Below are 16803 nucleotides of genomic sequence, written 5' to 3'. Positions count from 1 at the left end.
AGGCCAATAGCTGCTAACATTTATAAAGCACTTTTATCACAGAATTTCAAAACTTGTGATAGATATGTAAAACACTTATGAATATCATATGGAACACCTCATTAACTATAAAAAGACAATGATCTCTAAATATTGTGTTGTATTCCATAGCAGTATTTTTAGGAAGAAAATTAAAGAATGATTTTATAAAGTCAGAAAGGCATAGTATAACTTGAAGTTAAATTTGTCTACCCATTTCAAGACTGTTAATGCTACTGTTCTATTTTTTTAATACCCAAGTCAAAGGAATTTTGAAACATCCACATGATCTTGGATGTCTCAAGACAAAACCCACTGTCATACTTTGTATATAAAGATGCCTACCACTGGAATGTTTTCTTATACATTAACTGAATTATTCAAGATAGTGAAGATGTCCATTATTTTCTTTCTGAATTCCCACAGTGGTAGATTTATTCATTCAATAGATACACAGTAAGTATCTACTTTATGTCAAGCTCTTTGCTAGGCACTAGGGACTTGGAACAAGTGAGGCATGGTCCCTTCCTTCATGGAACCTGTAATTCTTGTGATTTTCCTCTGAAGACTTATTTGATTAGTAGTAGTATTGTTATATAGAGTTTCTTTTTATAAACTAAAATTGAAGACTTCTCGGGTAGAAATTACTTATTCCTCGGTTGGTATGTATATATGCTAGAGTATAAGATTCTACCCTGACTGAAAAAAAAACAAAACACATCATAATATCATCAGTTATTCATTAATATTTACTGAGTGTCCACTGGATGAGTGATACCCTCACAGTACTGTACTGAGAACTGACTCACTATCACCTACCTATCATAATGTCCTTGTCATAGAAGAGTTGATACTATACTGTATATGTGACTGTTTGGCCTTTTAGAGCTTTTTTGGACCACCACCGATTACAAATGGTGTTAATGCAGAAGGGTTTCTTGTTAAAATTCCCACATGCTATGAAGTTTGTGTATTAACAGACTGCTTTTCCTGTTGACTTGTAGCAGTGAAGTCCAAGCTAGCGGTGACTGCCAGCGTACATGTGTACAGCATCCAGAAAGCCATGCTAAAGGACAGTGGGCCTCTGTTCAATACCGACTATGACATCCTTAAAAGCAACTTGCAGAACTGCAGCAAGTGAGCTCCTTCATGTTCCTTGTGGGCTTCTTTACGAATTGATTTTGTAAGATGTTTACACAGTGGCTGCCTCTTAAGAGTAAATGCCAAGTCTAGTAAAACCTCATTTATCTTGCAGTAAGACACATGCCTGGTTTTATTAGTACATCATAAGGTGAAAAATAGCCACAACCCATATTGAAAACCCCATTAGACTCCCCATAAATCTACTTCTCATGTATTTATCCTGTCACTGCCACCAGAAATGTTGTTTGTCGTGCCCCCTCATTACTCCTTTACCTGCGTCTCTGCTTGTCTAATTTCTACCCACCCTTCAAGAACCAATTGACATGTTGTCCTTCAAAACACTATTCCTAATTTGACATCCCTGTACCTTCCATCCAAAATCAGTTGGTCTTCCACAGCCAGTATCAGATCTTATTCATCATATCCTTCACAGAAGGGAAGGAGGTGGACTATAATGTACGTGGTTCTGGAAATTAGTGGTCATGGGCTGGAGTTTTGACTTCATTGCTAATGGCCCAGTGGCTTTGGACAAGTTACTTAAACTCTTTTGGGCTTTTGTTTCCTCATTTTAAAATTGGATATAATAATGCCTACTTTGTGAGGTGGTATGGAGGGTTTGGAGCAGATTCTCAGACATATATTGAACACCTACTACTTTGACATGCACTAAGCAAGATAAGTTGAATTAATTCAGCAAAGATCTGATGAGTACGTGTGACATGCCACATACTGTAGAGTGATTGTAGCCTGGTACATGCTTATGGAACTGATGGTCTTACGGGAGACAGTTATGGTGTAGTGTGACCGTGCTACAATAGGAATGAGAGTGTAGGAGGATGTTGAGGGGCCACTTGTCCTCGCCTTTTTTGTTGGGGAGTCAAGACAGAGATGGCTTGTAGAAGGATATGGCATCTAAGTTGAGGCTTAAAGGCCTAGTAGAAGTAGCCAGTCAGAAGGAAGTGGGAGAGGAAAGACAGGGCCGAGAGGAAACACGATGCTTATGCAGAACCACTGTAGTTTTCTATACCTGAAAACTAGAGTGAGGGGCAGGAAATAATGATACAAGGAGTCAGACTCTATGCTTTGACTACTAGGATAAGTTTAGGCTTTATTGCACAGGGGAGCCACTGAAGATTTTGAAGCAGATGATTGAGATGATCAGAATTGTATTACAGAAAAATCACTCTGGCTGTGATGGTGAAAGTGGATCTGACGGAAATAATCTGCTCACAAGGCCATTATGAAGGAGAAATGTTGCAGTGATTCAGGGTAGAAATGATAGTATCTGAAGTATAGAGTTGGTATTGGGAGTGGAGAGGTACATGGGTTAAAGAGTTATACCATCAAAACCTGGATGGTATGGTAGTGGTTAGGGACCAAGAGAGTGTGTTATGGTGGAGATGGGGGGTGGCGGCGGTTCATGACATTAAGGATAATGGCCATGTTTCTGGTTTGAATTGCTGGATGGGTGATAATACCATCACTAAGAATGGGGAGTAAGCTTTGGGAGAAGGGAAAAGTGATGAATTGGGTTTGGATATGTTGAGTTTGAGTACCAGATGGGGAGTCCAAGTGGAGATGTCCAGTGCAGTAGATACGGGGGTCTAGAGCTAAGGAGAGAAATAGGAGGTAAAGAGACATTTTGGAATCAGAGAAAATAGGTAATTAATTGAGCTACAGCAGTAGATACAGTCATGCAGAGAGAATGTATAGGATGAAAGAATAGCAGAAAGTTAAACTCCAACCACAGTTAGTATCTGTGTAACCTTGGGCAAATTATTTAACCTTTCTGCTTCATTTTCCTGAAATGAAACTAATAACAGTATCAACCTCAGGGTTGTAGGGGCTTCCCTGGTGGCTCAAACAGGAAATAATCTACCTGCAATGCAGGAGACCCGGGTTTGATCCCTGGGTTGGGAAGATCCCCTGGAGAAAGAGATGGCAACCCTCTCCAGTATTCTTGCCTGGGAAATTCATGGACAGAGGAGCCTGGTGGGCTACAGTCCTGGGGTCAAAAAGAGTCAGAGACAACTGAGTGACTAACAGGGTTGTAGAGGATTAAGTGAATAAATACATGTAAAGCACTTAGAACAGTGCTTAGCACACAGTAAGCGCTATTTAAGCAATAGCTATTTTTTAAGGGGTCTTGCCTTGAGAATCCCAGGGGGAGCCTGGTGGGCTGCCGTCTATGGGGTCACACAGAGTCGGACACGACTGAAAGCGACTTAGGAGCAGCAGCAGCAGCAAGGGGTGGACAGAAAAAGAGGGACCTAAGCGGGAACAGCCAGAGATAAGAGGAAAGTCACAAGTGTATGGAGTTCTAAAAACTTAAGAAGACAGTTTCAAGAAGGAGGCACTAGCTGATAGTATCAGACCTTGTTGAGGAGGGGGATGTAATAGGAACTGAAAACTGATGGCCTCAGGAAGAGCAGTTTCAGTGGTGCAGCCAGATTCTGGTCACCTGGGTAGATGGGGATATAAGGAAGTGAGAGAGCAAATAGGGACAACTTTCTAGGAAATTTGATGGTAAAACAGGAAAAAGAGAGGTAACCTGCTACAGAGGAATTGAGACTTGGGGGTGGGGGAAATGTATCCATTTTTAAAGTTGAGAATGCCTTGAACTTGTATTATTAGTAAAGAGCCATAAAAAGAGGAAATGGTTGAAGATACTGGCAGAGATGGGTTAACTGATACAGTTGGGTCTATATCCAGGTAGATATAGAATTGCCAAAAATAATTTCTGTAAGTTCCATGAGAATAGGGATCGTCTATTTTGTTAACCACTGTATACCTCAAACGGTGCCTGGTAACTATTAAATAAGTAATTGTTGAGTGAATTAATGGTAGGCATCGGCTCTTTTTTTCTTCTGCTTAAAACCTTGAATGTAATAGGCATACAAATATTTATTAGATAAATAAATACAATTATACTGCTAAAGAGTAATTTATGTCTGGTGTTTTTTAGAGAAGGATTATAAGAAAACATAAACACCCTGATATGTTTATGTAATCTGTTAGATTTCAAAAATAATCTATATTAAAATCTAGTTTTGGCATGTCAAGCTCTAAAAATCAATTCTATTATATCTAGCAAGTAAGGAAACTAGTGTAAAAAGTGACACAAAAGTCCAAAATCAAATTTGCATAGAGACCACTAAAATAAACATGACAAGTAGAAATGTGATAGTAGGAAGCACTTCAGTGAACCTTTACTTAAATACTTAAAATATCCTCAGTAGAAATGTGAAGAAAATAAGTAAATAAATAAAAAAGAAATGTGAAGAATTTGTTTCCAATAAAGAAGTTTGTATCTGGTCCTGAGAATTATGGGTCAACTGAGATCTGACTCATTGTTTCATGTGTTTTAAGAAGTGCTATGACAGGAAGAAAGTTGAAATTTTAGATTGAGCAGATTCTTCTCTCTTCAGACATGTTCCCAGTCTAGCTTGGTCTCTTCCTCATTGCCAGTTCCTGGTCCTGACCCTAAGGTGTGGAAATGTAGACCAAATGGAGAAAGAGTTGTTTTGGGGCCAACTTTAGACGCTGACAATGAAATAAAACATTGCTCTCTTTCCTTGTACATGGAAGCATTGCAGGGCCAGAGAGGAAGAATGGTGGGTGAAAGGAAATGATTTCCGTCTGTTCTTAAGTCTGATGCACAAAATATTTGTGTTAATATGAGGTTTTTCTACGTAGACTGTAATAAATCAGTGGAAGGTTTTTGGAGCTGTGAACTCTTGCTTGGGGCTGTTCAGCCTAAAGTTACTTCAGAAATTAAATGATTTTATCCAGGTTTTTTCCCTTAGGCCAGTTAATCTCAAAGTTGTGCCTGGTTGATTTCTAAGGTAATTGCTATCATCATGTAGTTTCTTAACCTCCATCTTCTCCCATCCCAAGTTGAGATGATACGCTAAAGAAGGGAGAGAAGCCAGAAGACTCACTTCCAGTGTCTTAAATAATCTCTCTTTGAATCTGTATTTGTATGTACCAGGTCTTGTCCTAGGTACCTGAAATACAAAAGATGAATAATACACTTACCTTCAAGGAGCTCTTACCTATCCTCAAGAAGCAAAAGACTGAGGGAAATAAAATGTTCTTTGTCAGGAAATGTTGGAAAACTTTGCTTTAAGTAGAACTATTTGAAAAGGATGGATCAGTTACCCATTTACAACATAAAACACTATATTATGGATTTTTGTGAAACAGGCACATCTACAATGATTACAGAGGAAGAGATGAATGTTCCCTTTAATATGGCATGCAAATTGTGCCAAATTTTTCACTTGGCTATGGGCATACTTCTCTGGTGCTGTTAGTTGAGATTATTATAAATTACTAACAAATGACTATAAAGGACCACAGATTATAGGAGCTAGTGGCTCTGTTCCCAGTTTATTCCATGTTCTAAAGCATGATCCATTCTGGTCAGGAGAGTTGCCAGGAAATTTGTTAATATTTAAAGCTTTAATTTTGATTCAGTCAATATTTATGGTATATCTAGCCCTGTAAGGTGGAGGTCTTTAAAAATAAAAGATAACCATTTGGTTTACCAAAGTTGGTGAAATTACTAATATTTTCTTATTATTTGGGATATTCTTACTATTTTGAATTAGGATGCTTTTTTCAAAAAAGCAAAAATACCCATAATTTGGTAGAAGATACCTGTTTTCAGTCTTAGTTTTATTACCAACAAGATGTATAATCTAGGACTTCACTCTCCTCTCTGCAGTACTTGTTGCACAAACTCATTTCTAAAATCCATTTTAGTTCTAAAATTTCCTAATTTTATAGTATTATGGTTAGAAAGTATTGTGTAGAAGAAGCAAGAGTTTGAAAATAAGGTTTGATATTGACAATTAATTTAATGTAACATTTCTCTCCTCAGGTTTAGTGCCATCCAGTGTGCAGCTGCAGTCCCTAGAGCCTCTGCTGAATCCACATCTTCTGAAACGTTTGAGCAGTCAGATCTTCCGGTATCACCTGAGACACAAGCCAGTAATGAGTTGACCACCAATGGTCATGGCCCACCTATCCCCAAACAGAGTTCCCAGCAGCCCAAAGGAATCATGGGCATGTTTGCTTCTAAAGCTGCTTCTAAAGCCCAAGATGCCAATAAGGAAACCAAAACAGAGGCTAAAGAAGTAACAAATGTAAGTCTTCTATAAAAAATGTGCTTTTACAGCTCAGAATGGGTAACTAGAAAAGCATTTAATAATTCCAGTGGTTGTAGTTTAATTATATAAGGTTCTGATATTTAGTTCTAGTTTTTTCTACCTTGGTGTAAATCATTTAATTCTTGGGCCGATAGTTTGATCTTTGTTTAAATCCTCATTTTCCGTTCTGTGAGGGAAGAGATCATCTTGTTAAGTACTTTGGATGTCATATTGCTGTTAAGTGGTGGAACCAGAATTCAGTTCCACTTATGATGATTACAAATGTAATGTTCTGGGGTTTTTTCCCCGTTTTGTACCATACTGCCTCTGATCTGTTTTAATTCTGTCAAAGTAAGTAGTTTTTAAATATAATAAAAAAATGTTTAGACACATTCATGGATAATAATTTTATAAAAACTATGAGAAACTAAGCTTTGGAGATGAATACCAAACACTGTATGGTCTGGCTTTATTCTTATACCTAGTATCTGTACACATTTTGGCATGATAATATAGAGGCTCTATGATCATGACAGTGTGTTCTACTATTGACATTTTGGACTGTTTCTTGAAGAACAGCCTAAACACAGAAAAAAAAATCATGTGTGTTTTCTTTTGCTTTGCTTTCAGGCATCTTCGGTAGGCCCCAAGGCACCAGGGAAAGGGAATGTCATAAGCAATTTTTTTGGAAAAGCTGCTATGAGTAAGCATGTTCTTACGTTCCTTTGACTAATATGTGAATGTTAATATAATAACCTTTTATCTGAGGTGAAGACCACCTGTCCAGTTTTTACCTGTCTAACACACTACTATGTGGTTTTCCTACATCCTGACATAAATTTGCAGTCTACAAACCTATGTATTGATGAACACAACCAACTGGAACAGGGGATTTTACGGGTGAGCTGGGTTTGGTTGAGATCTCCTGAAGGATAGTTTACTTATTTCTGATTTTACTTCCTGACTTGGAAAGAGAATTAAATATTTGTTTCATAGGGTTCTTGAAAATGAGTGATTAACCAAGCAACTTCCCTTTTACTTTAAACAGTGCAGTGTTAATATCTTGGATGCTTTGTCAGTTTGCCTGGTATGATCATTTTTACCTCTGTTTTCCAAGGGGCTACAAATACAAATTTTTTGCCTTTCTTATTTTTGCAGATTACTTACAGTAATGAACTAGACCTTGGTTTGAATTAGGAGGGCCCAGGTAGTAATGGCCATTTATAAATATTTACATTTTGAGAAAGCAAATCTCCTTTATTTAAAAATATATATTTGGATGAGACTTCTTTCAAATAAAAAGAACCAATAATCACATATTTCCGTACTTCTCATATCAAATACACATCCCCTGAGGGTATGTGGCCAGAATACCAGGAAGAATGCAGGAGTTGCAGGGTAATTATGGCACACTTCTTGGACCATAATGCTTTACAAAGATTTTGTGGGAAGCATTTTTGTTACATGCCTATGCAAGCAAAATTAGTCAGAAATCTGCTTTTCTGTGATGGTCATAATGGTAGTTAGGTGATAGATTGGGGTGATAGTTTTTTTATTTTCCATAAAAGCCATCAGAAAACATCTTATATTCTGAAAAAAATGATGAAAATTTGCTACTTTCAGGTTACTGGGAAAGCATGATTGTATTATTTCAGGCCCAATGCATAAGGCCAGTGCAGGAGATACAAGAGATGTGGGTTTGATCCCTGGGTCAGGAAGATTCCTTGGAGGAGGAAATGGAAACCCATTCCATTCTTACCTGGAAAATCCCATGGACAGAGGAGCATGGCGGGCTACAGTCCATGGGGTTGCACAGAGTCGGACATGACTGAGCACATGTGCACACAATGCATGAGGAGGGCTCTCTCCTTCTGTGAAAACATATCATGCTAAGGTCTATCATCTTATGAATGGATAAACAATATGTGATAGATGTATATTTTCCAGCCATAAAAAGCATGCTACAAAATAGATGAACCTTGAAAATGGCAAAATAAAAGAAGCTGAACACAGAAGGCCACATGTTATATGATTCCATTTATACAAAAGGTTCAGAATAGGCAAACCTATAGAGACAGAAGGTCTATTAGTGGTTGTTAAGGGATGGTTTGTGGAGTACAGGATTTCTTTTAGAGGTGATGAAATGTTCTAAAATTGGATAGTGGTGTTGGAATTAAGAAGCACTGAATTGTACAGTTTATAAGGGTAAATTTCATGATATATGAATTCTGTCTCAGTAACAAACACCTTAATGTTTTATATATTTTTTAAAATTGCAGCATTGGTGACAAATTCGAAAGTCGTCATCTGTTATCTTTCTTTGCTTAAAAAGGTGTTTCATATTTTTTTGAGTATAAAAAGGAGATGCTTTTCTCCTGTCATAATTCATAAGCTGCGTACTCTTGGGAAACATCTTTAATCCCTCTGACTCTTAATTTCCTCATCTAACAAATGAGAATGTTGGTACTTCATAAATTTGTATTCATTTTTTTCTTAAGACCTACTTTTACTATCATTTGGCCTGGGGGCTATGATATTATGAGGGATTAGCAGGAGGCAGAAATGAAAACAGTTTCAACTCGAGTGGTAGTTGGAAAGGAGAAATGTTCTCTTGACTAGACCATGAGCTCTGTTAGGATGAGGACTGTTTTTCATCCCTTTAGCCCATGTTCCTAATATATTACCTGGCACTTAGTAAACTGTCAAAGGAATGATAAATTAATATTGCACGACGGGGTTATATATCATCTGCTATACTTTATTTATAGATAAACTTAAAGTCAATTTGGACTCAGAACAAGAAGTGAAAGAAGAAAAAAAAGTGGAGCAACCTCCACTGTCTGTCACGGAACCAAAGCTGGCAGCCCCTGTGGGCCTGAAGAAATCTAGCAAAAAAGCAGAGCCTGTTAAGATGCAACAGAAAGAAAAAAAGAGGTAGGAAAATTTTGTTGCTTGTGAGAGAAGAGTGTCTCTGCTGGGGGTGAAAAGGTCTGTTTGGGCATATTGACAGGCAGGCAGTTTTCAGTTGAGTACTAAATCCTACTTAATGCCTTAGGGATACAGCTGTATAACCAAAATGAAGAGAGACGCTTCATAGCTTATCTAGTGAAGCAGAACTTGAATCAACCAGTTTGGATGATGTAGAGCCCAAAGTCAGTTTTTTGGGGCTCCATTGATCTAAATTGATTGTCTTTTCCCCTTTACTTCATTTTATATTCGTGAACATGGCACAAGTGTGCCTGAGTATATGTCTCTGTGTCTGTTTTTCACCTCAGATTGCCAAATGAGGGGTTACTGTTTCCAGTGAAATTTAAGAGAAAAAGTTCTTTGTTTTCTTTTTGTATCAATGATTTATTTTTCAAGTGGTAAAATGTAATTAGAAAAGAAAATAAAAAGCACACAAGCTGTTAAAAATGAATCCAGGAATTTGAGACACTACCTCATAGTTGGTAGGAACTAGTCTGTTGAAAGAAATTCTAAAGGACACTGTCAGCACTGATAGGCCCAGAAATACTTGACTTTGGTGGCAAGGTTGTGGCTACTCTATTAGAAAACATAAACAAAATGCTGAAGTTGCAGAGGGTCAGAGCTCTGTCCAGCGAGCCTCACCTCCTCAGAACGTGTGATATGGATGGATTAAAATGTCTCCTACCATGAGCACAACACTCATTGATGGTTATTGCCAGGATCACATTCAGCATTTCACCACCAAGTGGGATGTTAACCGTGTGTTTTTAACACATGGTCTTCCCTTGTGGTTCAGCTGGTAAAGAGTCCGCCTACAATGCGGGAGACCTGGGTTTGATCCCTGGGTTGGAAAGATCCCCTGGAGAAGGGAAAGGCTACCCACTCCAGTATTCTGGCCTGGAGAATTTCATGGACTATACAGTCCATGGTATTGCAAAGAGCTGGCATTTTAATACATGAACTTGACCAGATTCAGGAAGTTCTTTTCTGTTCCTAGTTTGATGTTTTATAAAATGAGCGTTGAATTTTGACAGATACTTCTACATTTATTGAGGTGAATGTATGGTGTTTATAAATGAGTGTTGAATTTTGACAGATACTTTTCCTACATTTATTGAGGTAAATGTATGGTGTTTCTGTTAATTTGGTGAATTACACTGACTGGTTCTCAAGTTTTAAACCAACCTTGCATTCTTGAGATAAACCCCACTTGGTCATGATGTATTATCCTTTTTATATATTGCTAGATTTGATTTGTTAATGTTAAGAATTTTTTGCATCTGTGTTTATGGGGGTATAATCAGTTATATTATCTTTGCTGGTAGTCTTTACCAGATTTCAGTATCAAAGTTATGCTTATTTCATGTGATTAGTTAAGAGGAGTTTTCTTCTTCCTCTGTTTTCCAAAAGAGTTTATGTAAGATATATATTATTTTCTCTTAAAAATTTGATAAAATTCACCAGTGGATCTAGACTTGGAGTTTTCTTTGTGGGAAAATATTTATTATGAATTTGATTTCTTTAAATAGAACTATTCAAGTATATCTTGATTCTTTTGTGGTCAGTTTTTAATGTGTTTTTATTTATTTATTTATTTTTAAAATATGGAATGCTTCACGAATTTGCGTGTCATCCTTGCACAGGGGCCATGCTAATCTTCTCTGTGTTGTTCCAATTTTAGTATATGTGCTGCCGAAGCGAGCACTTGAATGTGTTTTTAAAAGAATTTATTTCATCTAAGTTAAAATTATTCTAAATATATATAACCTTATTCTTTGAATATCTATAGAATCTGTAGGTATTGCTACAGATTTCTTCTTTCATTCCTAGTACTAGTAATATATACTTTTAATCAATCTTCTAAAAGTCTTACTAATTTTATTAGTTTTCTTGAAAAATAATTTTTACTGTTTTAAATTTTCTATTTCATTGATTTCTGCTCTTTATTATTTCCTTCTACTTTGGGTTTATTCTTTTTCTAGCTTAAGGTAAAAAAATGTATTGATATTTGTTATGTAAGAAATATGGTTGAAGGTAAAAACTATGTCTTGTCCTTATTTGTGTCTGTAACACACAGCAGGCCCTTGATAAATTATTGTTGATTGAATGAATAGTGTGGTAGAGTATCCAGATAGAAGAGCTAAATAATGTCAAGATGGATTTAGGTTTTTTTATTATGTCGTTGTTGCTGTTAAGTTGCTCAGTCGTGTCTGACTCTGCAGCCTCATGGACTGCAGCACACCAGGCTTCCCTGTCCTTCACTGTCTCCTGGAGTTTGCTCAGACTCATGTCATTTGAGTCGGTGATGCCATCCAACCGTCTCATCCTCTGTTGTCCCCTTTTCCTCCTGCCTTCACTCTTTCACAGTATGAGTCTTTTCCAGTGAGTTGGCTCTTTGCATCAGGTGGCCAAAGTATTGGAGCTTCAGCATCAGTCCTTCCAATGACTATTTAGGGTTGATTTCCTTTAGGATTGACTGGTTTGATCTCCTTGCAGTCTAAGGTCCTCTCAAGAGTCCTCCAGCACCACAGTTTGAAAGCATCAGTTCTTTGGCACTCAGCCTTCTTTATGGTCCAACTCTCACATCCATATGTGACTACTGAAAAAAACCATAGCTTTGACTATATGGACCTTTGTCAGCAAAGTGATGTCTCTGCTTTTTAATACACTTTGTAGGTTTGTCATAGCTTTTCTTCCAAGGAGCAAGCATCTTTTAATTTCATGGCTGCAGTCACTATCCACAGTGATTTTAGAGTTAGAATCACCTTAATGTTTTCTGCCTGTGCCTTTGTTCATATTGTTCTTTCTTTTTAAAATTATGTCTCCCTTTTCTATCTGATAAGCTGTTTAGATTTTGAAGTTTTAAAATAAGACTCATGTCAACTTAACATTTATTTGTTCAGAAAAATTTATCATACTGTATTTTATAGTCAGTGGTATTTGTATCTGTTTTTCCTGCCAGAACTTTTTGAGAACAATGGTACTTTTTTGATCTTTGCATCTGGGTGTTTAGCAAAAATTCTTTATGTAAGTAGTATCTGCTTATTTAATGCTTGTTGAATGACTGAATCAACAGTCATTCAACTGTTGCATCCATAATGCTTGTTGAAGTAAGGAATGAATTATGAATGCATTCATAATGCTTGTTGAATGACTGAATCAAAAGTAGGGGAAGTAAGGAATTTAGAGAAATTTTCAATAACCTGGTAAGTAGCTTACCGTGGTCTTTAGAGAGCTAGAGGAAGTTTTTATTCTGAAGTGACTTAGTTGTGTGTGGTCAGTTAGCAGAGTATCCTTTGGGTCTTTTATGACTTTTATTTTCTACCCTCTGGAATTAAATTCATGAATTATGAAGCAAGGCCGATAGTAGCATATGAATACTTATATTTTTATTTTGTGTAACATGCTTAAATTATTCCCGAATGACAACAGGAGGAAGCAAACGGAGTTATCTGATGATGAGACAAAAGAAACAGAAAACATGAAGAAAAAGAGGAGAAGAATCAAACTTCCTGAGTCTGATAGCAGTGAAGATGAAGGTGGGCATTGCTGACTTTTTTATTTTAAATTTTAATTTAAAGTTGTAATTTTTGGCTAGTGGGATTGTCTCAGTCAAATTGGGCTGCTATTATAAGAATACCATAGACTGGGAGGCGTAAACCACAGGACTTTATTCCTTACAGTTTTGAAGGCTGAGAAGTTCAAAATCAAGGTACAAGCTGATTCAGTTCCTGGGAGAGGCTCTTTTCCTCATTTGTAGAAGAATACCGCCTTGCTGTGTTCTCCATGGTAGAGAAAGAAATCATCTTCTTTGTGTCTCTAATCCCATTCATTACGATCCTGTCCTCGTTTTATCCCCCAAAGGTTCTCTTCCTGCTACTATTGAGAAATTGGACTTCAACATACAAATTTTGAGGGAACACAAATATTCGGTCCACAGAAGGATCAGTTCTTCTTATGATGACTTTAACTCAAGAAGCTAAAAAGTTGCTTATTATGGGTTGCAGTGACAATAGTAATCCTAGCACTGAGAGACACAATGTACCTATTTCTGTTCAAAACCAACTTTAACCTTTTAACAAGAACCATAATCTTCTGGTAATTTGTGAAAGTAGCAAACACAAAAAGGAGGAGAATAAGGATTATTATTATATTTATTATCAAGGACATTTTCTTTTTTAAAAAATAAAATGGACCTCTTCCTTTGGGTGTTTGGTATGGACCTAACAGAAGCAGAAGATATTAAGAAGAGGTGGCAAGAATACACAGAAGAATTGTACAAAAAAGATCTTCACAACCCAGATAATTACAATGGTGTGATCACTCACCTAAAGCCAGACATCCTGGAATGTGAAGTCAAGTGGGCCTTAGAAAGCATCACTACAAACAAAGCTAGTGGATGTGATGGAATTCCAGTTGAGCTATTTCAAATCCTGAAAGATGATGCTGTGAAAGTGCTGCACTCACTATGCCAGCAAATTTGGAAAACTCAGCAGTGGCCACAGGACTGGAAAAGGTCAGTTTTCATTCCAATCCCTAAGAAAGGAAATCCCAAAGAATGCTCAAACTACCACACAATTGCACTCATCTCTCACGCTAGTAAAGTAATGCTCAAAATTCTCCAAGCCAGGCTTCAGCAATACATGAACCAAGAACTTCCAGATGTTCAAGCTGGTTTTAGAAAAGGCAGAGGAACCAGAGATCAAATTGCCAATATCTGCTGGATCATTGAAAAAGCAAGAGAGTTCCAGAAAAACATCTATTTCTGCTTTATTGACTATGCCAAAGCCTTTGACTGTGTGGATCACAATAAACTGTGGAAAATTCTGAAAGAGATGGGAATACCAGACCACCTGACCTGCCTCTTGAGAAACCTGTATGCAGGTCAGGAAGCAACAGTTAGAACTGGACATGGAACAACAGACTGGTTCCAAATAGGAAAAGGAGGACGTCAAGGCTGTATATTGTCACCCTGCTTATTTAACTTATATGCAGAGTACATCATGAGAAACGCTGGGCTACAAGAAGCACACGCTGGAATCAAGATTGCCAGGAGAAATATCAATAACCTCAGATATGCAGATGACACCACCCTTATGGCAGAGAGTGAAGAGGAACTAAAAAGCCTCTTCATGAAAGTGAAAAAGAAGAGTGAAAAAGTTGGCTTAAAGCTTAACATTCAGAAAACTAAGATCATGGCATCTGGTCCCATCACTTCATGGCAAATAGATTGGGGAGACAGTGGAAACAGTGTCAGACTTTATTTTTTTGGGCTCCAAAATCACTGCGGATGGTGACTACAGCCATGAAATTAAAAGACGCTTACTCCTTGGAAGGAAAGTTATAACCAACCTGGATAGCATATTAAAAAGCAGAGACATTACTTTGCCAACAAAGGTCTGCCTGGTCAAGGCTGTGGTTTTTCCAGTGGTCATGTGTGGATGTGAGAGTTGGGACTGTGAAGAAAGCTGAGTGCTGAAGAATTGGTGCTTTTGAACTGTGGTGTTGAAGACTCTTGCAAGTCCCTTGGACTGCAAGGAGATTCAACCAGTCCATCCTAAAGGAGATCAGTTCTGGGTGTTCATTGGAAGGACTGATGCTGAAGCTGAAACTCCAATACTTTGGCCACCTCATGCGAAGAGTTGACTCACTGGAAAAGACTCTCATGCTGGGAGGGATTGGGGGCAGGAGGAGAAGGGGAGGACAGAGGATGAGATAGCTGAATGGCATCACTGACTCAATGGGCATGAGTTTGAGTAAACTCCGGGAGTTGGTGATGGACAGGGAGGCCTGGCATGCTGCGATTCATGGGGTCACAAAGAGTCCGACACGACTGAGCAACTGAACTGAACTGAACTGAACTTCCTTTGGGTACCTTTATGTGTGTCTTATAAAATGGATGAGATTGTAGGCATCAAGGATAATGGTGCTGTTTTGTATCACGTAAGTAAAACCACACTAAGATCAATCTGCATTATTGTTGTTGAAAAGGAATGACACTCTGGACCCTCCTAGTTTTAAGTTGTAGACACTATTGTAAAATAAGTTAACAGAGTAAGGGCAAGAATCTCTCCTGGAAAATTAATGTGCCTTTTAAGAGAATATCAAGTAGTCTAAGAGCCAATTCAAGTATTCGTCCCAAATTGGGTAAACGAAAATATATAGAAAAAAGAGGGACTTCTCTGATGGTCCAGTGGTTAAGACTGCATTCCCAGTGCATGGGGCCCAGGTTCAATCCCTGGTCAAGGAACTAGATCCTACATGCAACTAAGATTCTTCATGCACATGTCAATGAAGATCCCTTAGTGCCACAACTAAGACCCAGTACAGCCAAGTAAATTTTTTTTAAAAAAAGACCAAAGAGAAAGATTCCTGGGTTGGGCCGATATGCCATATGACTTCAACTCTGAAAAGCCTGCTCTGAGAACCGGTGGTGAAAAGCTTGAGCTGCTATGATTGATTCTCCATGAATTCATGGTATAGAAAGCATTTTAGGAAATGGCCAGAACTCTCATCCAAAGGGATTCAGCATCGTATAAAGGTAGACAAAGGCAAACAAACTGAAAGATTCTTTAAGAGATTAAAGAAAAATGAATGCAAAAAAAGAAACCTGTTGTGCTGTTGAAGGGCAAAGCTAAACTTGTTAAACTCCAGTCTTACCAGAAACTACTGTAAGAAGCACTAAAAGTGGTAACAGAGGCAATCCAAACTGGGCAGGGGAGGAGGGGGGTGGTACAAGGGAGTTGAGAAACAAATTATATATATAGATGACAGTCACACAAAGGAAGTGAGCAGACCTAAGAAACTACAAGCAAGTTGACTGTGTCTATGGTAGAGCTGCACGTTTGACTCCTCCCTGGACTTAGGGTTTTTGCTGACTGTGAAACAGATAGGGAGGATGCTGAATCCTCATTGCATGTCATTTATCAAAATGCTGTAACCAAGACCACAGAAAGGAAGATTTCAAAGTGTATAGATGAAACAACCATCAAGGAACATTCTGATTGGTTAAGAGTTAAGGAAATAGAGGCAACTCTGTAGACACACAGGAAAATAACTTAGGAGGTAACTTAGGAATGTGTGCTAACTGGAGCAGTCATCCCTAATTCCAACCAGGAAAAGAACTTGAGGAAGATTCTAGATAAGTCTTTGAAACCATTAGCCTTAATATACATTAAAAAATAAACTAGATACTCTAGTGTTAGTGAAGGAGTCAGCTGTAATACTGTGAATGATTGAACACTCTACATACTTCTGAAATACTCTCTATAGTTCTGATCCTTAGCTCACAAAAATGATACTCTTAAGTGACTAGAAATAAGAGTGGGGTTATTTAGCCTGGAAGGGAGAAGAAATGTGAAAGAGGAGGTGGACAGCCTATAATAACATGATATAGAGCAGAGGCTCTCAGATTTTTTTTTTCTGGGAAAGATAATTTTTGGCATCTGACTAAATTTATAAACTATTGCCATTTTATTCCTAAATTTCTTCTTTGTCTCAGAGCCAATGGGATTTTACTTTA

The 16803-nt window shown here is 37.7% G+C and overlaps 1 protein-coding gene and 1 non-coding gene across 2 annotated transcripts in view; one reads left to right on the top strand and one right to left on the bottom strand.

Moving 5' to 3' along the window:
* The window catches only part of POLD3 (DNA polymerase delta 3, accessory subunit), a 44318-nt gene that overhangs the window by 16307 nt on the left and 11208 nt on the right, over positions 1–16803 (top strand). Inside the window, exons 5-9 of the mRNA XM_065945193.1 lie at positions 1023–1155; positions 6047–6311; positions 6945–7017; positions 9083–9248; positions 12714–12820. Of these exons, the coding sequence (XP_065801265.1) occupies positions 1023–1155; positions 6047–6311; positions 6945–7017; positions 9083–9248; positions 12714–12820 (744 nt within the window). The remainder of the gene's footprint in view (positions 1–1022; positions 1156–6046; positions 6312–6944; positions 7018–9082; positions 9249–12713; positions 12821–16803) is intronic.
* On the bottom strand, positions 10880–10986 carry LOC136176189 (U6 spliceosomal RNA). The gene has a single exon (XR_010664556.1). It is a non-coding gene; the product is annotated as a U6 spliceosomal RNA (small nuclear RNA).

The sequence above is a fragment of the Muntiacus reevesi genome, chromosome 9 (genome assembly GCF_963930625.1).
Source record: "Muntiacus reevesi chromosome 9, mMunRee1.1, whole genome shotgun sequence".
Lineage (NCBI taxonomy): Eukaryota > Metazoa > Chordata > Mammalia > Artiodactyla > Cervidae > Muntiacus > Muntiacus reevesi.
The sequence above is the reverse complement of the archived record's forward strand: the minus strand, read 5'-3'. Positions and strand labels throughout refer to the sequence as shown.